This window comes from Nematostella vectensis, chromosome 4 (genome assembly GCF_932526225.1).
Source record: "Nematostella vectensis chromosome 4, jaNemVect1.1, whole genome shotgun sequence".
In the NCBI taxonomy this organism is placed as follows: Eukaryota; Metazoa; Cnidaria; class Anthozoa; order Actiniaria; family Edwardsiidae; genus Nematostella; species Nematostella vectensis.
Window position 1 is genome coordinate 7,521,740 of NC_064037.1, and position 21,197 is coordinate 7,542,936.

Consider the following 21,197-nt stretch of genomic DNA (forward strand, 5'->3'; position numbering starts at 1 on the left):
AGATTATGTCAAAAGGAATCGGATACGACGGGCGAAAAAACCTGAGCTTAAAGCCGCATTATCACCAGTTTACTTCCGGTCGATTACGTAACAATTTCCGATTATTTTTAACGGAAAACGGGAAAAATATTTCAAAATATTGAAAGCAGTGTGTCTATTGGAAGTTTCTTCGAGGATGTGATCGGTAATTTAGAGCGGATTGCCTGTTAAATATCTCGGATTCTAATAGATTCTTTTGTCTTTTAACGGTTGAGGTTTCCGTCGGACCTCCGGAAGTAAACTGATGACAATGCGGCTTTAAATACTCGAAATGACCAAATGATAGCGTGTTTGCATGAGCTCGTGTGTTTCGGCACGTATTGCAAACTCTTTATAAATCAATAACTTGACGTAAAGTTTTAACGATCATAACTCGGAATGTGAATGGAATCCAGCCGCGTTCGAGTTAATCAAACCAAGCTTCCATAGAAGCGAATATGTAAGAATTGTTTAACAAACCCCAAAATCTTTTGTTTATTTAGATATTTTCTTCTTTATAAAGTGATTCTAGGCTGGCGCTTCGTAACGTTCATATCCCGAAGTCAAATTTTCCCAGCAAACACCGCGGCAAATATTACTTTTTTCTCTTTTTTTTTCGACGTGATGACATAGTAGCTACTCGCACATGCACAGTAGCTACAAAAACCAAAACCAATATGTAATAAGGACATATCTCAGCCACAGGATAACCAGATGCCCCGTCCTTTAGAGAAACTGTGAGAACGTGCTTTTAAACCTATTACAAGAGCTCGACGTAAAAAATAACAATCGTACCATGCGCGTACACTGAGAGGTGCGCAGGGCAAGTGCACACCCCCCTCAAGCGGGTCATTTCTTATTAACCCTATACAGACCGGGCTTTTTGAGGAGTCCTCTGACCGGGGGGAGCTCTTTCGGCCCCCCCATCCGTAACCTTGGAACCATTGGAGCTATTATGACCAAATTTTCAAAGAATCATTATCTGACAAAGAGGAACAAAATGATATATTGTGTTGCCATAGCAACACAATATGACGTCATTATGGCGTCATTTAAGGACATAATGTTATAAATAGCCTACCTTTCGAAACCTTTGCATAGAACATCCAAAATCCAAATAGGTTATCATATTCAGTTCTTATTCAAAAAACGACCGATATTCTTCAAAAAAATTATCTTTGTGACGTCACGATGACGTCATTTAAGTGAGCAGAAACGAGCAATATTTCTGTTTTTGTTAGATGTGTATTTCTGTATGTCTTTTCGATAATCTTGCAGTAGACTTAAATTATTAGTGACACTGTTGCTATGACAACAATATATTACACCTGTGACGTCATTGATTGGCATGGTACCTTGAATAGAGCATAAGTTTGCAACTGGACTTTTAATTAAAGTAATGATTTAAATATCTTTCCCAAAAAATGTTTTTTTCTACTTTTTATTTAAAATAGAGGAATATAAAAGGGATTTTGCCAAATTTAGATGTTATTTAAAAAAAAAAAAACAGCGCATTCTAGATAATTATGTGACATCAGTATCCGCCATCTTGGATTCGCCATCTTGGATTTAATGAAAGTTATTTATTTTAATCAATAAAAACTGGGTGGCAAAATCTAAAGCTTTTTGACAACATTTCATCTACGTTTCAAGTTGTATTAATGATTTCAGGTGGATATGAATGTTTTTTGCTATTTCTACAAGCACTATTTCAAGAAGGTCAAAAATTGACACAAAAAAACACCACCCCTCCCCCCCTAAAATAGAGATGTAAATTTTTATTGTGTTTTTTCAAAACTTGGTATAAAACGTTTATATGAAATGGATTTACGTTGAGCACGGCGTATTAATAGTTGATCTTAACGACTTAAAGCGTTTTGCCTAATTTTCATTAAACCTGTCTCAAAACTTGGTTACTATGGTTACCAGGGTACACAAATCAAAATTTTGTTTGAAATTCTTTGTCTTAACATGACTGGGGGGACATGGACATCATTCTGATTCTCTGTCACCGTCTTCTGCAGTAGCTAACTTTTCTATCACTACAATAGATGTCGTTCAAGCGGCAAAAGTCCACGGGCGAGGTAGACCTATCCAAGGTGTACACGTCCGGCCTACACCTCATCGGACCGGACTACGCTTTCAAACCCTTCAGGGCCGACGCCCATTTTGAGACCCTGTCCAAGATCACGACCTACTCTACGGACAAAGTGGAGGTGACCATCTCGTGCTCTTTCCAGTATTTCTTGAAGGAGGAAGATTTGGCAGATTTGCACGCAGAGTATGACATCTACTACAAACCGGTCATACGAACAACTGCTAACGCGGCCGTCAAGTCTCGCGCCTCGCAGATATCGGTTGCGCAGTTTATACGGTGAGGGTTAAACCTTACATAGAGTTGTTCGGGTATGCTATCAACATCATCATAATCATAGTAATCATCATTATCACCAATATCACCATCATCATCATAATCACCATCATCATCAATATTATCGTCATCAATATTATCATCATCAATTTTATCATCATCTGATTACGATGATGTTGATAGCATACCCGAACAACTCTATGTAAGGTTTAACACTCACTCACCAACACCATCCTCGCCGTCGTCAAACAACATCAGTATCAACATCATCATTATACTCCATACTTCACAAACGTCATTATCATCATAATAATCGTTACATATTGTCTCGAACGTCGTCGTCATCATCATCAACACATAGGGACCAACAAACGCAACGAGGGCAGTGTCGGCAGAAAAATATCAATACGATACACTTTTCTGACACACCTAAGCGTACTTTCCCCAGGCAACAATTTCTGGTGTTGCAGAGTTTATTGGTGAAGCGGTCGCGGACGCTATTTTTAGAATAACGTAAACTTTGATTTTGATTAATGACAGGGACCGTGACACAGTGGAAACAGCGCTGTTTAAGAACCTTGCGGACCGACTCGGCGGCAAGTGTTGCCGCAAAAACTGTGCGGGTGACGCCTGTAAGGACTGCATCGCATGGAGTCAGTGCAAGCGCTCGGACAAAGGTCTGTTCGTGGAGGTCCGCTACTTTCAGCTCCTTGCCTTCGACATCAACGAAGATATAAAGAGTCGCTACTTACGTCAAGTCACGGAGAAAGAGCAAGAAGAACAAGCCAATTTTGAGCTACAGGAGAAGGTATGGGACTAAGCAGTAACGACTTGGGAACTCTTGATTTTTCAATTATTTAGTCAATACACCTTCTCTTTTTTTGGCTAGAACGTCGAATTTTCAGTTGAGATTGGGACGCTTTTATTTTTGGAGCAATGTAAAGGCTGTAAATGTTCTGAACGTCCCTAAATTTCCGTATATATGATTTTATATAAAAAAAAACTAGATATTATAATTACACACAGACCAACAAATGAACACAGTGTGATTCTGTATAACAGAGTTCATCACACTAACACAACAATACATGTTCTTAGCATGTCCTTAGAATTTCTTGAAATTTCAGGCTGATCAATCTTATAAAAAGATTTTTATAAAAAATATCCGTAAATATTACAAATTTGCATGGATCATTAATTTATTTATTCAATCTATGATCTCCTATTACTGTTTGGTCAAACTCTCAAAGCAGACGCAGATGCCTCTAAAGGCTCTTTTGAAAGGAAATCCAAAGATAATTACTATTACATCGCACAGGTTGTCCGCAAGGAGACGGAACGGCAGAAGAATGAGATCCTAAACGAGGCTGCAGAAATCGCGCAAAATGCCACGTCCATCGCGGCTATCATCACGGCTCAGACCGAGGCCGATACCCTCGTGAAAGTAGAGAATGCTCGTAACACGGGTCTCGCGGAGGTCTTCTCTGCTCTGAATATCACCAGCGAGCAGCACAAGGCGTCGTACATTTATTTGAACACAATTAGGCAGCAAGAGAAAGCTAAACTGAGCGTCAACTACGATACACTCATGGCTAAGGACTAAACTTATTTCTTTTTTTTTTTTTCAAATAAACATTGGATGTAATTTTGATTGTCCTTATGATATACATCTTTATTTTGATAACGTGATATTATCATGTGAATAAAAGGAACTTTAAGAGCGTCAGGTAGTTTGCGTAGGCCGTAGCTAGAGTATTTTGTAAGCCTCATTCAGGCCTTCCTTTTGTTAGGGGACAGACACTCCCTCTTTCCTTATGTATTTCGTAAGATTTTGACTCTTCTGGGAGGGACACGGGAGAGGCTCTCTACCTCCACCCCAACTACTTACGGCCATGTATTCTATTTTTTCACTGTGATTGGTTAGTATGTTGTGGTACGTTGTGATTGGCTTGTATGATATGGTATGTTGTGATTGGCTAGTATGTTATAGTACGCTGTGATTTGCAGTGCTGTAGCAGGCCTCGAAATATTTGGGGGCACAATACAGAAACAATAAGAAAATTTTGGGGGCACAGCCACGCCCCTACTGGTCGTTTCCTTAGAATTTTTCAAAAAATTGGGGGGTAACGTACCCCCAGTGCCCCACCGCCTGCTACGGCCCTGTATGGCACGTTGTGATTGGCTAGTATGTTATGAGGCGCTATGGTTGGTTAATTTGTCAAGACAGGCTGTGGTTGGTTAGTATGCTAGTGTATGTTATTCGTTGCTATTTTGAGGCACGCTGTGATTGGTTTGTACATGATAGATTGGTTAGTGTATGTTAGGGTACACTGTGATTGGTTTGTATATTATGGAACGCAGTCATTGGTTAGTATATTATGGAACGCAATGATTGGTTAGTATGTTTTAGCACGCTGTGATTGGTTAATATCTTAAGGTACACTGTGATTGGTTATTATGTTAAGGTACGCAGTGATTGGTTAGTATGTTAGGGTACGCTGTGATTAGTTTTGAAGTTAGGATACATTGTGATTGGTTAGAATTTTAGGGCACACTGTGATTGGTTAGTATATTAGGATACGCTCTGATTGGTTATTATGTTATAGCATGCTGTGATTGGTTAGTATATTATTGAACGCAGATATTTGTTATAGTATGTTAGGATACTCTGTGATTGGTTAGTATGTTAGGGTACGCTGTGACTGGTTATTATGTTAGGGTACACTGTGATTGGTTAGTATTTTAGGGTACACTGTGACTGGTTAGTAATTTATGGAACGCAGTGATTGGTCAGTATGTCATGGTACACTGTGATTGGTTAGAATGATAGGCCACATTGTGATTGGTTATTATGTTATGGAATGCAGTGACTTGCTTAGTATGTTAGGATACGCTGTGATCGGTTAGTATGTTAAGGTACGCTGTGACTGGTTGGTATGTTAGGGTACGCTGTGATTGGTTAGTACGTAATTATACGCTGTGACTGGTTAGTATATAAGGGTAAGCTGTGATTGGTTTGTATGTTAGGGTACACTGTGATTGGTTAGTATGTTATGGTACGCTGTGATTGGTTAGTACGCAATTATACGCTGTGATTGGTTAGTATGTTATGGTATACTGTGATTGGTTAGTACGTAATTATACGCTGTGACTGGTTAGTATGTTAGGGTACGCTGTGATTGGTTAGTATGTTATGGTATACTGTGATTGGTTAGTACGTAATTATACGCTGTGACTGGTTAGTATGTTAGGGTACGCTGTGATTGGTTAGTATGTTATGGTATACTGTGATTGGTTTGTACGTAATTATACGCTGTGACTGGTTAGTATGTTAGGGTTCGCTGTGATTGGTTAGTATGTTATGGTATACTGTGATTGGTTGGTATGTTAGGGTAAGCTGTGATTGGTTAGTACGTAATTATACGCTGTGACTGGTTAGTATATAAGGGTAAGCTGTGATTGGTTTGTATGTTAGGGTACACTGTGATTGGTTAGTATGTTATGGTACGCTGTGATTGGTTAGTACGTAATTATACGCTGTGACTGATTAGTATGTTAGGGTACGCTGTGATTGGTTAGTATGTTATGGTATACTGTGATTGGTCAGTACGTAATTATACGCTGTGACTGGTTAGTATGTTAGAGTACGCTGTGATTGGTTAGTATGTTATGGTATACTGTGATTGGTTAGTACGTAATTATACGCTGTGACTGGTTAGTATGTTAGGGTACGCTGTGATTGGTTAGTATGTTATGGTATACTGTGATTGGTTAGTACGTAATTATACGCTGTGACTGGTTAGTATGTTAGGGTACTCTGTGATTGGTTAGTATGTTATGGTATACTGTGATTGGTTAGTACGTAAGTATACGCTGTGACTGGTTAGTATGTTAGGGTACGCTGTGATTGGTTAGTATGTTATGGTATACTGTGATTGGTTAGTACGTAATTATACGCTGTGACTGGTTAGTATGTTAGAGTACGCTGTGATTGGTTAGTATGTTAGGGTACGCTGTGATTGGTTAGTATATTATGGTGAACAGTAATTGGTTAGTATGGTAGGGTACACTGTGATTGGTTAGAATTTTTTTTGGTAAGCAGTGATTGATTAGTATGTTATGGTACGCTGTGATTGGTTAGTACGTAATTATACGCTGTGATTGGTTAGTATATTAGGGTACGCTGTTATTGGTTAGTATGTAATAGCACGTTGTGATTAGTTAGCATGTTAGTGACGCTGTGATTAGTTATCATGTTATGTTATGATGTGATTGGATAGTATGTTATGGTACGCTGTGATTGGTTAGTATGTTATGGTGCACTGTGATTGGTTAGTATCTAAGGGTACGCTGTTATTGGTTAGTATTTTAGGGTACACTGTGATTATTTAGTATGTTAGTGTTCGCTGTGATTGGTTAGTATATTATGGAACGCAGGTATTGTTAAGTAGGTTAGCGTACGCTGTGATTGGTTAGTATGTTATAGCATGCTGTGATGGCTTAGTACGTAATTGGTTTGTATTTTATGGTACACTGTGATTTTTTAGTATGTTATGGTACGCTGTGATTGGTTAGTAATTTATGATAGGCTGAGATTGGTTAGTATGTTACAATGTGCTGTGATTGGTTAGTATGTTACAATGTGCTGTGATTGGTTAGTATGTTACAATGTGCTGTGATTGGTTAGTATGTTACAATGTGCTGTGATTGGTTAGTATGTTACAATGTGCTGTGATTGGTTAGTATGTTACAATGTGCTGTGATTGGTTAGTATGTTACAATGTGCTGTAATTGGTTAGTATGTTACAATGTGCTGTAATTGGTTAGTATGTTACAATGTGCTGTGATTGGTTAGTATGTTGTGTTTGGTTAGAATTTTGATCGCATTTGTTACCGTGCTTTCAATTCTTGCAACTTTGAATCATTATTGGTTAATACTTTTGTCATATGGCTGGTTAGTGCTTTTATTTGACTGTGGTTGTTTGTTAGTACAAACAACCCTGTTCGTCACGGACCATGGCGTATTCTGGTGCACGGCAATTTCGCAAGCACATTTTACCACCATAAACTTGAGTCAGCATTGTTACAGTTCGTACAACAATATCAACATGTGTCTTGTCAATGTTGTTCTGTTCTTGCCAGATACTGTAGACTGGATTTTCCAATCAGAAGAGACGTTAAAACCCTCAGTATTAAGGTCTAGCCTCGTCCCCAGGCTACTCCCTTGATGTCAGCTCCATGATGCTTTGCGCGCAGACTCACACTTTCCAATATGGCGGACGCTTCATGCTGAGCATAAAGGGCCAGTTACGTCATAGCCATGTAGAGCGTGATAGGCCCGCCCGCCGTCAAGCGGGCCTTGATGTGTGTCGATAGAAAAGGGCTGTTTTCTCCCAGTTGCTCCCTTAAGTCTTCTATGCGCTAAACATCTACTTTAAGCATCGCAATCTCTGCTCTATTGATGACTTAGTTCTGCTCGATAACTTTTTTCCACTTAGCGTTTGGGATTATCAGGTCACGCTTAGTTTTATTAGAAGAGATGAGAGTCACTTCTGCTAGAACTTTGAGTAGGAAATAAGTGAGGTTTGGTTTTAGCCAGACTTGAAGTATCTTTATGACTTTTGAGAACGTTTTCCAACTGTAGAGAGTAGGGGTATCACGTTTCAATCGTTTGTGAATCACGTGTTTTCCCTTTTGCGGCAACCTTGAAAAGGAATAACAAAGGTGTGGAGTCATACAAATATTCTAATCCGCCTTTAGCCCCTTCATTTGAGTAACACTGCGTTGAGATCTGGCATTCGCCATTTCCAAGCTAACGCTCTTTTTTAATAGATGAATTAATAAGAACAGCATCTGAATGGCCTCCTGATAAATTAACCACTACTCTCTAATCGACCATCATGCCCAATTGTGAATATTCAGTAATCGTATAGTTTCCATGAGAGGCGAAATATCAAGTTCAAACAGGTTTGAAGCTTTTGGTATAAATCTCGTGTACTGGTGTATGGAAATCAACCAAACACCAAAAAAAATAAAATAGAATACAGCTTTAAATTTAAATTTAAATTTAAATTTTGCGTCATTTTTGCATATCAGATGCTTGCAAAAGTCCTACACTAAAAAAAATAATAATTGCAATCATAATGTCTTACTATATTTACCAGCTTGTTAGCGCAGTTACATCCCCCGTATATATTGATGACCACCCCTGGTGCCAGAGATGGACGCTTTTGGCGAGACTCTGACACCCGGGCTCTTGATCTCTTGGTCAGGCTTGTGGTATGATCTGCTGGATAGTTCGTCGCTTTTCGGCATTTTAATAAGCCTTCCGTGAGATCGTTAATTCACTATTCTTAATTTTTAGAAAGCTGTCACGAAGACAGCACGTAATCGCCTTATGATCTTTGCTTCGCGTTAATTTCTACCCTACTTATTTTTTTTTTCTGTTAAAAGCATAGAAAATAAACTTGTACTAGGATAATAAAGCTATTATCTAATTTCTGGCTGTTTTCCATGTAATCGGTAGGGTGCCGGTTCATCGAAGCAGACAGGAACTTAAATACATTGGTCGTATCGACAATATGGAAGCCATGGAAACCCGCCTTTACACCATGTGTTGCAACCTTTTCTGTATTTGTGTGGCACCACAGTTGCGTGGCAATAGAAAGGGGGAGGAGGATTAAAGGATCGTCAGTTGATAGCGAACAGCATGCTGGGACGATTTTAGGGGGCCTAATATGGCAAAAATAGCGTGTACTCGTGCGCGGAGCTTGTGGCATGGAATTCACAGGAATAACCTTAAAAAACTTTATGTAACTTTAACCAGGGAAGTGTCCCTGCTTTAACACACTGTCGCCAATAAAGTATATGTGTACTTGTTAGAAAAACCCGGACTTCGAAATTGCATGGGCTACCTGTGGTTTCAGCCCCTATATATAGCATGGTTACTAAGCTATTTTGTAAAATTTGGCGGGAGATCCTATACAAATCACGAAGTCTTTCTTTCCTCACGACATTGACCGTCTTCCTCGACGATTTTCTTTCTAATTGGCTGGAAATAGATCTACCATGCAGTTTTCGGGGAGTGCAAGAGGAAATTTGGTCAAGAAGCCTGTTTTATCGGGAGGAAGAGAGGAGAGCCGATATCCTGATCGACTTCAAATGTACAAGATCCCCCCGACAGACAACATCTCGCTAGAAGAGTTCGAGGAACTAGCAATCGAGCGACTGAAAGGTGAGAAAGATACGGAGAAATTAGAGGACGCAACTAGTAGGATTAATTTTTTGTTTTGTTATTATAACAGTTTAACACAGTGCATGTTTGTTTATAATCTGCTGAAATTCTTTTTCTCTCAAGCCTTAAGTAATAAACATTGAATATAATTGAACTTGTTATTATTTCAACTCTATCGCTATTAATTAAGACTATAATTAAATACACGTTATTTATTCTTTCTTGCCTGTCACCAGCCCCCCCCCTCCCCCCTGGTGGGACTGAAATTCTTACAAGGAATGTATGTAAGCTAAATTCACAAGTTTACCTCCTGTCATATGTTTGGTTTGGGATTGTGTCCACCTTGTTTTTTGTCAATGGAAAAATCCTGGCTACCATCATACTGACTTGACAAGAAGTTGAGACATTAGATGGTTTAGAAACACATGGATAAGTCAGCTCTTTATCCATGCTATTCTTAATTTGTTGTTCCCTTGATCAGTTTTACGCGAAGTGGAAACTCTGGGCATTCGTTTCAAGAGAGAAAGTAAAGAATACAAGGAAAAGATGTCAAAACACCTGAGTGACTTTTTACCACATTTGTACATATCAAATATGTATTCTTCAAAGGTAAGACAGAGTCTCCTCCAGAAAAGATCACAGTCTGTCATTCATGCATGCTCAAATAGCGCTAAGATTTCTGTTCGGAACCTTGTTGGAAGCTGCTGCTCATGATGGGTAGCAAGGCTTTGTCAGCAATGGTAACACCTGATTGTGCTGGACTTAACATTATCACCTGTTGGTGTCATATCTAATACGCAACTAGAACTTATGCCATGATTAAAATTTTAGATAAATGCATGACTGAAGGAAAATGGGCTTCTTAATTACTCACTCTGTGCAGTATTAATTCTCTCACAGTTGTTAGTTAGAACTGTATTGATACTTGAAATCTTTCACTGGAATATTGCACTAGTAGGTTTGATTAATTTTATTATTGGCTGCCTTTAGAGTACAGCAAATGATGAATACGATGATAAGAGGAAGGACCACATTTCACATTTCATTCTTCGCCTTGCATACTGTAGATCGTAAGTGCATTATGCTTCATGTGATAACTCAATGGTGCTGTAATTTGTAATAGAAGCACCACTTGTTTTTTTTCATTTTTGGGGTGTTCTTCATACAGTACTATCACTAAAGGAGATTGTGATGTTTGGTTTCTTGGTCAAAAAACTGTGAATTAAAGAGATTGTTTAGTGTATAAGACTTACCCGAATTTTGGGAGTTATTTTAAAGAGAAAAAGTTTATAAAGTTCCTTAACCACATACGCCAGAGATCATGTGCAGCCCCACGTTCTCATTGTATATATATATATTTTTTTTCAGAGAGGACTTGCGAAGATGGTTTCTTCTCCAAGAATCTGAACTTTTCCGGTAAACCACTCTGCCCTTATCCTGAACTTTAAATCAATCTTTACAGGGTATCGCCAACAGGCTGGGCTAGGCCCCAGAGAAAAAAATATATGGTGATATATAAAGGGAGTTATAAATTTTTAGGCCTTAATATGTTTATAGTTGACTCCTGACTATGTTTGTGACTCACTGTGTTTCAGATTTCGTTTTGTCACAGAAGAAGAAGGGAAGGGAGTTGAGGAATTTTTACAACACAACAGCCTTTCGTATACCCCTGTAAGTTGCTATCCCAGCTTCAAAGCTTCGCCTTCCTTGTATTGCCACGCTACTCCATCCCAACCCAGTAACTTTTTCCATCCATTCTTCTGCTTCGGCTTTACTGTATGTTTTGTTTACCACACAGATAGGAGAAGAGGAGAAGACAACATTCCTCGAAAAACTCAGAGATTCTGGTTACAATTTGACAGATGCAGCAGTGTTAGCCTCGAAGTATTATAAGGTTTGTTCTCTATATGCAGAAGATAATGAAAACACGGTTATACAGACACTTTTATTAGCAGAAAGCCCTGAACTAACTCTTACTTGAAATAGATGAGATGACAGAAAGGTGATGATGATGCCAAAATGGGTGTTACAGATGACAGCTAATGAAGTTTTCCTAAATTCCTGTTTTTTTTTGTAGACTAATCTTGTCTTACAAAGATTTTATAACTACAGGTGCATTTTACTGAAGCTCTTGATCTGGTTCGATCTAGGAAGGTTTTTTTGAGAGAGGTGAGCAATAATATCTTGTATGATAAAGCGTAATCTTGCCCTTGATATCCCTAACTGTGAAATGCTCCAACTGATCTTAAGTGAATTGTTATTTTTTGTGTGTGTTTTACAACACCAGGGATCTGCATACATTCCTCATCAGAGTTTAGTGTCCATCATTACCAATGTCTTCAGGACTCAGCTATCCCATGCTCTGGCTGTAAGTATAATAGTCTTGTGTCTTCCATTTAATGGCCCTAGTACAGACCAAGGGGGATTCCATGCAATTATAGAGACTCCTTGTAACCATGGAGAGGACAAAGGTTCCTCTCAAAACAAGAGAGGACAAAAAATGCTTGTGGTTCCACAGACAATGCTTTTATAAAGCATAATTCTTTTATTTACATTTCCCTCACTATATTTTACATGGTTATGATTCTAAGCTGGTCAAAAAAATGCGAATTATTGTGAAGTGTTCAAGAGAATTGATTTGACTGTTTTATTATCCTCAAGGTGACGGCCCGCGCTTTGCCTTATCTTGAAGAGGATGACAGACTTCTTCCAAGACTCAGTAATTTGAGGTAAGAAAGAGAGAGAGGGGGGGTTAGGGAAAATTGCATTACAGGGTTTTTTTCTGTGACAGCAGATCTTCATCACATACAGTAACCTGCACAAATAATACCAAAATACCAAATATTGAAAATCAAAATTCACTTTGCCTATGTATGACCAATTTTTTCCTTATTTCAGCCGGCAGTACTTAGGTCAAGATTATAGCCAAAAGAAAAACATTGCAGGGGGAAAAATCACCTTAGATCAGATTGACGCTGTAAGTACTGTGTTCCTTGCGATGACAATGATCTAGAAATAAAGATTCTAATTTGTTTATAATCTATTTTATTGTATTTCAGGTTTCCCAGAAATCCTTCCCCCTGTGTATGCGTCAGCTTCACCAGAATTTGAGAGAGAACCATCACTTAAAGCATGGTGGTCGTATGCAATATGGACTCTTTCTCAAGGTACAGTATGCCAAAGGAAGGTTGTGCTGCCTTTTTTGTTTATTGAAGTGCTTAATTTTTCCATATGGGTATTGGCTTTGATGGAATTGAGTTGTATTGATATGGAGTCCTTCCCGAAGGTATTTACCGTATTGAGATTTGGGTAATGGGTGCATGCTAGAGGGGGTGGGGTGACAAGAGGTGTGGCCCCACCCTGTTTATTTGAAGAGATAAAGAATTCACTAGGCTAATAGATTGACTAATTGAATAGTTACATCAGATGACTTTTCTATGTATTTGGATAGAAAATGTTTAGTTCTAGATATAGGTCAATTGACCTAAAGTATTAAAAAGAGCTCAGAAATGGCTTAAATTTATTGCCATTTTAAAACAATTGTGTTTTCAGATAATTATTGCTGGACCGCATCATCCATTTTTTTTTTTCAATCATTCCAACACCTACCTGTTATCATCCCAGTGACTGTCTGGGATCATTTCAGCAGCCATGTCTGGATTGAGCAATGAGATCTGGGCCATTGGATTTTCATTATGCCGGAATTTCAAACAAAATGTATAATTTCCATCTTATGTCAGAGTCATCTGTTTTCTATTTTCATCTCAGGGTATTGGTTTAACCCTGGAGGAGTCTCTGGCATTCTGGAGAACAGAGTTCATAAGGATAATGGACTTGGACAAGGTAGGTTGTCTAGGATGCCTGGATCAAACAGAAATGCTCAATGGCATAATGGAAGCAGATTTATTGCTCCTCTGTGAATTTTTTTACGGACATGATGATGACAATTAAATTTCCTTCTAAAGTGTTTCATGCTTCTTTTTCTCTCTTGTCACACACTGTGTATGGTTCCGAGGGCATTCTGTAGCTTTTTGAACCCCAATACACCATGGCATGCCATTATATTTTTTGCTGAGATGATGCACCATCAATATTTTTATTAGGCTTTTAAAAAAGTACTTCCTATGTCCCAGGGTTGCCAAGACAACCTTTCAACCCATTCTATTCCTCTGATTACCACTACAAGAGGATCATTCAATATTTTCAGTTTGACAAGCAGTATGCTTACAATATTCGCCATAATTACGGCAAAGAAGGCAAGCGTGCAGACTACACACCATACAGCTGCATGAAAATAATCATGTCAAACCAGCCTGGCCCGGGAGATTGTCATGGCTGCCCATACCGACACACAGACCCTGACCTGCTACGACAGCATCTTGCCAGACATAAGCTGGGCAAGGAAGGGCTGGATGAGGTATGGTGTACTTGTTCAGGTACCCATGTATTGTTTTGAGTAATATAACATATAGGTGTAAGGTGAATTGCCTAGTCACTCAATCACTTTAAAACACATCTAAAATGCAAACATTTCCCTTTTTATAGAATGTTTTCCTTCGCATTTGACTAGTACCTGTTCTCTAAATTATAAACCTTGTACTAGAATACAATCATTACATTTCAAAGAGCTCTATGAAATACCCCATTCATGATTCACTGTCATATATATCTATTTATGTGCTGTTTTCTCAACTTTTTGTTGCTTCACTAGCTCGCAGTCCTAACCACTTATCAGCCTTTCTTGTTTTCTGCCGCTACCCCATCCCTCCCTTTTATTTCCTTCTCCACCCAGGTGCCATGGTATGCACACACTATTTTATCGTATGTCCTTTGTAAAATTACAACTCTATTGGTAAAGGAGGGTAGCTGACCACTTGCTACTGTAGCTATGGCCCTAGCTATCTACATCATCAAACTGGTATATTATTTTCAGATTATGAAACTTGTGAAGGAGACACATTATCAGTTGGCTTGCACCAGGTTCTTTGAAGTCACTCATAATGTAAGTCAAGATCTCAATTATATCAAAATCATTTTATTTTTGCACTATTTAAAGGAATTGATACAGCTTTTCAAAATGGGACTGTTGACAGTAATAATATAACAATGGGTCAAAAAGGGTCTATTATTTCAACTGAAAAGACTAATGATGGTAATTAGCGAATATTGTGTGTTATGTATTATTTATGTATTTTTATTTAAGGTGTCTGGTTTGTCTGCTTTCAACCATCCTAACCAGTACTTTGAGGAGAGCAGAAAAGGTGCCACACCCAACTTGAGTGGGTTACAGAGTACCCCCTTATCACAGGGTGTAAAAAGAGAATCAACATCTTCCACTACCCAGTCAAATGAGGTCAGTGTCCAGCTGGTCATTCAACATCCGTGATTGAGGGAGAGGGTGGGATACTGAGTTTAAAAAGAGATCCTAGAGCTTATGTCTGAATTTTAAAATAAGAACCCATCTTTTAATGCATCAAACATGAATTAACCCTAACCAGTCCACTAGAATTGTGTGCCAAGGGTTAACAAGAATACAAGACTGTTTGGAATGTGTCAAACCTTCCATGCCAAGTGGTGGATCTACCATAACGTTCAATCAGGGGGTGTAATAGAAAGGGGTGGGGGATCAACCTGGCTACACCCTCAAAGATGGTGTTTTTGTTTTCACAGGAAATGGCCATTGATGATGAGGTAGATGACCAACAGCTGATGGAGATTGCCATGAATGCCTGATCAATTTTCTTTCACTATCAATGTATCTTAGTGTAGAAGCATGGAAACAAGCTTTAAATTATTGCACTCAAGATTTGGAAACAACAAAACATGGCATCCCATCTGAGAACGGTTCCATTGCAAAAATGCACTTAAACACATGTTTGGGTATAAAGGACACATTTTTCCCATTTAACCACGGTACATCTTACTTATACACATCTTTAGGTCCTAGAAACGAAGCAACACTGGGAACAAGCAGCTAGAGATAAATAAGAGAAGAGGTCTTGACTCCACCTCCCCCAGATTTGATAGTTGTGATGCCGTGCCCCTGAGTATACAAATTCCTTTCAAGCAAAGGATATCTTATCACAAGACCAATTTCAAGTTTCTCGACTCATTTATTTCACACTATGTTTTAATCATATATTTCTTTAGGCATCTGTCAAGGTTTAATCTATGGTATTTTGCAATGCATTGTATAAAAATTATTGTATAAATAAATATATATTTCCAGAAAAAACTTTACTGTTTCTGATAATTTGTTTTGCCTACATGCATTCATTTCAAACAATCATTACTGAGATGTCCCAAGCAAATCCTTGAGTACATGAGCAGCTTGTAGCTTTAATATAGTTAAATGGCGCTCACTTTATATATTACAACTTATGTACAATGTTTACTTTAATTACTTACAACTTGGTTTTACTGAATCAGGACAAGAATTTGAGCACAAGGCAAGACTAATTGCCAAACTTGTTCAGTTTACTATGAAATGTGTAATATTTTCCTGCTTGTTTTTTACTACTTACATTTAAAGAGCAACTGCGTATGGTTTGTTTTGTATTTTGATATAAAGCAGATATAAAAAAAGATTTATGCTACTGTACAGACAGGACATGCTTACAAGATGGCGATTTCTAAATGGTTGTCATCATTTTAATAACAGATGCCTGTTTTGTGTATTTCCATTATTGTGTATGTCTTTTGAAGAGTGGAACTCTTCTCACACATCAGTGTAATGCTAATAACGCTGGCATGGGCCATAAGGCTGGGTAAGGCAGTAAATGCCAGTTTGGTACCCCCGCTAGCTTGGAGCTGGAGAATGTGCACTAATAGGGTAATGCATACCCTTCAAGTTCCACCACCATGTGATCACCTCATTGCTTTAGGGCACCTCCTTAGCTGGTGGCAACCTGCTGAATGTACTCATGGGGACAGCCATGGATGGAAGCCCAGCTGGCACCGCACATTTCACAGTATTTTGCATCTGGTTCGACTGCATTGCTGCGACTTGATTCAGTTTACTCATCTCCAGTTGCCACCCTGGCACTTTCTTGGCTGTCATGTGACGACGGGCATGCTTGGTCAGGTGATCTGATCTCATAAACCGTCGACCGCAAAGTGGACATGCAAATCGTTTTTCGCCTGTGTGTGTCCGCTTGTGCCTAGCAAGCTCATCAGATCTGGCAAAACGTCTATCACAGCCTTCCCAAGTGCAAGGGAATGGCTTTTCACCTGCAAGAGAAAATGACAATCCATGAGAATATTATTCTATTGTAATTACCATATTTGTGTTAGGTTAATCAGGCAAATCTAGTAAACAGACTTGTGCAATGTTTAGAAATTTAAATAGATTCCACAATTCATTCACAAATTATATCTTCATAATAATTGTCTAAAGCGATCACATTCGTTTAGAATTAATTATGGCAATTAATTTGCTTTAAAAAAAATAATTTGAGCGACACCGGGATGTTTCCCCTGTTTTTGGTTCCAATGTTTTTGGTACTATTTTCTATAAAAACCAAAGCAGCGAAAATAAAGAGCAAAACTCGATTTTTGATTTAATTAGGAGCAAGAATTGCTACACTTGAGAATACTCGACCGATCGTTAGATGATAAACATAGCCAAGGCTAGCTATCAATGATTCAAAAGATCATAGCGTATGCAAATCGAATACTTGATCAACACACTGTGTTCACGTGTTGGCCTTGACCGTGACGAGACGTCACAATAACAGAGGGGTGTGTGTCGTAGGAGTGCGAGAGGTTGTGTCAAATGCGAAAAATAACATAAATTTCCCCGATTCGCCTCAAGTGGATATACAAGATAACGCAACCGCGAAGCGAGAATCGGAAACCCCAACAACATAATTAATAATTGTGCCTTAAAAATGATTTTAGAATGCTAGAATAAGCGCTGTTACGGTTAGGGTACAAAGTGCACTATCCTCATGGCCCTTTGTTATTGTTAAAGATTTCGTACCTGTATGTGTTCGAAGATGGGCCTTTAGATGGGAGCTTTTGAAGTAGGTTTTTCCACAGTTCTCGTAGGTACAGATGTGATTTCTTCTCCTGTTTACGTTACTCTTGGTCCCTTCAGTCTGTGTTTGTTGCTGGCTCAAAGCGAACATGTTCGCCTGAGGGATGACGAGACCTCTTTGTTGTGCCATCCCAGAACTGTTAACCGGGCAAAAAATCATGACTGCTCCCGCGGGAAGGTTTGATCCCCCAGCTAGAAGAACAGGGCTGTATCCAACGGCATTTGGTATGAATTTGGTTGGCAAGGTAGGGCTGCATTTTCCCAATGAGGATACTGTTTTGATTACTGTGGATCGCGTTACATTCGGGTCCACATTGGTAATCTGAAAGCAAACCGACGGAAACTCTCATAAGTTCTAAATACTGTAACATTTTTTTAATAAACGAATAGTGTATATGGTGAAAGGGTTTAGTTTATAGCAATCGCATACCTTTTCTTTGTAATGATTCTCCGCATAGTCACACTGCGAATCATCCGAGCTGGTACAACTAGCGGCAGAAACGTTACTGCTTAGCGAGGCACTGGAGGAATTTCTGCTTATCGAAGACACGGGACTCGCTGTATTTCTCTCGGGAGTCGGCGGAGACCACTGACTCATCGCAAGCAAAGACTGTACAGCATCAAGGTCGACATTTTCACTTGTTTCGCTAACGGAATCCATTTCCGAATTTACTTCGTCCTAAAAATACGATGTAAACAATTGAATGTTACAGAAATGGAACTTCAATTACCGGTTTAAGGGTTGTATGATATTAAAGTTATGAGATATTCAGGCTCGGAGCACTTACTTCCATCTCGATTTGAGTCGGGGAGGGTGTTGAGGGTGGAGACAGAGGCAATGCGTTCATGATCTATGAAAATTTTGTGTATTCTGAAAGCAAAGCGAGTTTGTTGATGTGCGTGCTAGTAAAGTTGAACTTAGATCAGCGCCATGATCATGCACCAAAGGGGGCGTATACGAGGGTTTAACCAATCAGCGAGCACTTCCGGAAAGAATAGCCAATCAGCATCGATGTAACATGTGAACACTTCGTGTAGCTTTTCCCTACACACGTGTAGTGGAGACCTAAAAATGACCTTTGCGCTATCAAGGACAGGCTTTTGTTTATTTACATGTCTATATATGGGGCGCACGTGAACAGTGAATGAACAAACGCGGGAAACGTTCGCAACCGAACGTTTTCGTGATAGCCAAGTAATGAAAAAAACACGCTATAATATGCATCACGTAATAAAATTTCGCGTGATTCTTCTTCTTATTTTGTTAAGTATGAGAGCTTGAATTAAGTTTCCAATGGGTGGTTTCCCCTTGAAGTTTAAAATTAAATTTCTTTCTCTAGATATGACGAAATTATTGAGTATATTTAGTCATCTACAAAGTGAACTCTAACGGCGGCACTCCTTGGCACTCCCTTCGATCACATAATTATCCAAAACAAACCTAGAAATACACATATGACTCTCTAGGATTCTAAGGGAAATCTTTACATCCTTTATTATTGTATGAAAGATGATAATTTTAATTTTAAATTTAAACATTTCTGGTTTGTGTGGGCGTGCGATATAGAGGAGCCCAGAGAGGATCAGGATGAAAATGTGCACTCTGCTGGTCTGATTTTTATTTTAAAATGAAATGGAATAGAATTAGTTTTCTTTAAAAAAAAAAAAGAGATTTATCTTATATTGACTTTGGTTTCGTTTGTCTCTCCCTTTTACCGCTCCCGTAATACGTTCCCGTGATAGTATGGGCAGGTACAGTCAGGTCACTGGGTTTCATGGAATGTTTTTTAAGAATCTTTTCAAATCGTATCGAAAATTTATAATTCTAAACACACTAACCTTGTACGTGAGGTCCTACGCACTGGGCTTTGAGCCATGATTTTTGTGAACGTGGCGCTACTTCAAAGGCAAAAAAAAAAAATGGAAAAAAAATTCCAAAGGTTCAAATAGGTCAAATTTGCGCCAGAAGCTTGTCAGTCAAGAACTCCGAAATGAAATACATGGCTTCAGTTTTATCGTCACCGAAGAAGTCCTCCGCCAGTCATATCGGTATCTTAATATCTCACCAACAGGAAAGCCGACTATAAAAAATTCAGTATTCTATAACTTTGATGAGAGAAGGTCATAAGCGCAGGTTTGCATTTACCCACCGAATTGACGAGAACCCTTTCAGTAACTAATGCCGTCAGAATGAATTGCAGAATATTAAGAGAAAATCTTTGTGCTTTCTGTTTCGTTCGGATTTTTAGAAACAATCGCGTGACTTCGCGCTTTGTTAGTTCGTGTCAAACATAAACGACTTTCACGGTCACGTGTACACAGCCGAGGATAGCAGCGCTTTCTCGTCCTAGCTTGCGAATCATTTGCAAAGAGCTGAGGTCTGAGAAAAACGAGGGCTAGACAACGCGCGTCTGGAGAGAAGGATGGAGGGCGCGCCTCGTCTCCGTCTCTCTTTTTTGACAACCCTTTTAAATTGCTATACCCTGGTTCCAGAGGCTCCAAGTTTCACTACTCACGCGCCGCGACAAGAAGCCGCGAAACGGCGACAACCACTGAGCAAAGCGTTCGAGCCATTAAACAGAGAGAAGAGGAAAAGGAGACTCTGGAACCAGGGTAGGATTGCTACTCAGGCTTCGCAAAACCCTGCGGCAGAGGAGCACCCGCAAAGGCCACTGGGTTTCAGAGCATGCCCCATACCCCTGCTACACGACATTGCTCAGTCATTTTGCTAGCTTGCTTGTAGGCGTTTAATTCTGTGTTTTTCGCTATGCGCCGGGTTCAGGAGTTGACCACCATCTCCTCCTCCACCCTTCCCTGTTAGCAGAGGCCTCTTTTCTCTGTCATATTTCGCTAGGCTGGAGTTCGCGAGGAAAAGATACCTCTGCCATGGGTCGCAAGTTCGTTTGATCAAACCCCTGCCACGATCGTGAACGGGAGATCCAGAGCACATGCTCCGTTCATTAATTACTGGCCACTATTTGAGCCCACAATGACTAGCGCATGCGTGAAACGTATACTGTATCCGCTGCGGGATAATAAACCCGCATTCGAAACGGCGTCCTCCGTAGAAATATCATGCGACGAACTATAAAAGAAGCCATTCAATGCCTTATCTTCATTCAGAATTTTCTCTCTTTTGACTAACGAGTCAATCTTCGGTTTACAGGTTTTGCATATTCTTCTGGAAATAGCTGATCTAAGTTTACCAAAAAGTTTTGTAACATTTTCTTCGAGTCCAACTGTGCGATATTTACATTGAAGAAACTCGCCTGCCCAGATGTCTTGAAATTAATCCCACAAACAAGACAAAACTCGTCTTTGCTGCGTTTGTTGTTCAATCTTTTTAGTGACGTTTTAGGTGATTGAAATTGAACAGTTGTTTTCTTTTTTCGAAGAGGAGAACTAACCGGAGTTTGACTCATGATTTCCGACTAAACCCATACAAAGCATATTAGCATATTGACAGCTTTCGCGCGATGGTACGGGTTTTGGCTCGTCGGTCGCTTATTAACGCTCACGCATGCGCAACAAAAACA

The 21,197-nt window shown here is 39.3% G+C and overlaps 3 protein-coding genes and 1 long non-coding RNA gene across 4 annotated transcripts; 2 read left to right on the top strand and 2 right to left on the bottom strand.

Moving 5' to 3' along the window:
* Nucleotides 1-2,033: 2,033 nt before the first annotated feature.
* LOC5519620 lies at nt 2,034-4,112 on the top strand. The gene is made up of 3 exons (XM_048727133.1): nt 2,034-2,392; nt 2,930-3,197; nt 3,708-4,112. The coding sequence occupies exons 1-3, from the start codon at nt 2,070-2,072 to the stop codon at nt 3,990-3,992; spliced, it is 876 nt and encodes a 291-aa protein (XP_048583090.1). The 5' UTR covers nt 2,034-2,069; the 3' UTR covers nt 3,993-4,112.
* On the bottom strand, nt 4,035-9,143 carry LOC116603358. The gene is made up of 2 exons (XR_004290565.2): nt 8,551-9,143; nt 4,035-8,093 (listed from the first exon to the last, which is right to left on the bottom strand). It is a non-coding gene; the product is annotated as an uncharacterized LOC116603358 (long non-coding RNA).
* A 189-nt stretch (nt 9,144-9,332) lies between these two features.
* Nucleotides 9,333-15,858, top strand: LOC5519621 (DNA primase large subunit). Its single transcript, XM_001639450.3, has 16 exons — nt 9,333-9,623; nt 10,105-10,232; nt 10,614-10,693; nt 10,992-11,039; nt 11,219-11,294; nt 11,422-11,517; nt 11,736-11,792; nt 11,911-11,991; nt 12,285-12,352; nt 12,522-12,600; nt 12,683-12,790; nt 13,392-13,466; nt 13,831-14,040; nt 14,557-14,625; nt 14,827-14,976; nt 15,294-15,858. Exons 1-16 carry the CDS (start codon nt 9,458-9,460, stop codon nt 15,354-15,356), a joined length of 1,554 nt encoding a protein of 517 aa, XP_001639500.2. The 5' UTR covers nt 9,333-9,457; the 3' UTR covers nt 15,357-15,858.
* On the bottom strand, nt 15,717-18,603 carry LOC5519712 (Krueppel-like factor 11). Its single transcript, XM_001639547.3, has 4 exons — nt 18,450-18,603; nt 18,092-18,340; nt 17,605-17,983; nt 15,717-16,853 (listed from the first exon to the last, which is right to left on the bottom strand). Exons 1-4 carry the CDS (start codon nt 18,507-18,509, stop codon nt 16,504-16,506), a joined length of 1,038 nt encoding a protein of 345 aa, XP_001639597.3. The 5' UTR covers nt 18,510-18,603; the 3' UTR covers nt 15,717-16,503.
* Nucleotides 18,604-21,197: the final 2,594 nt, after the last annotated feature.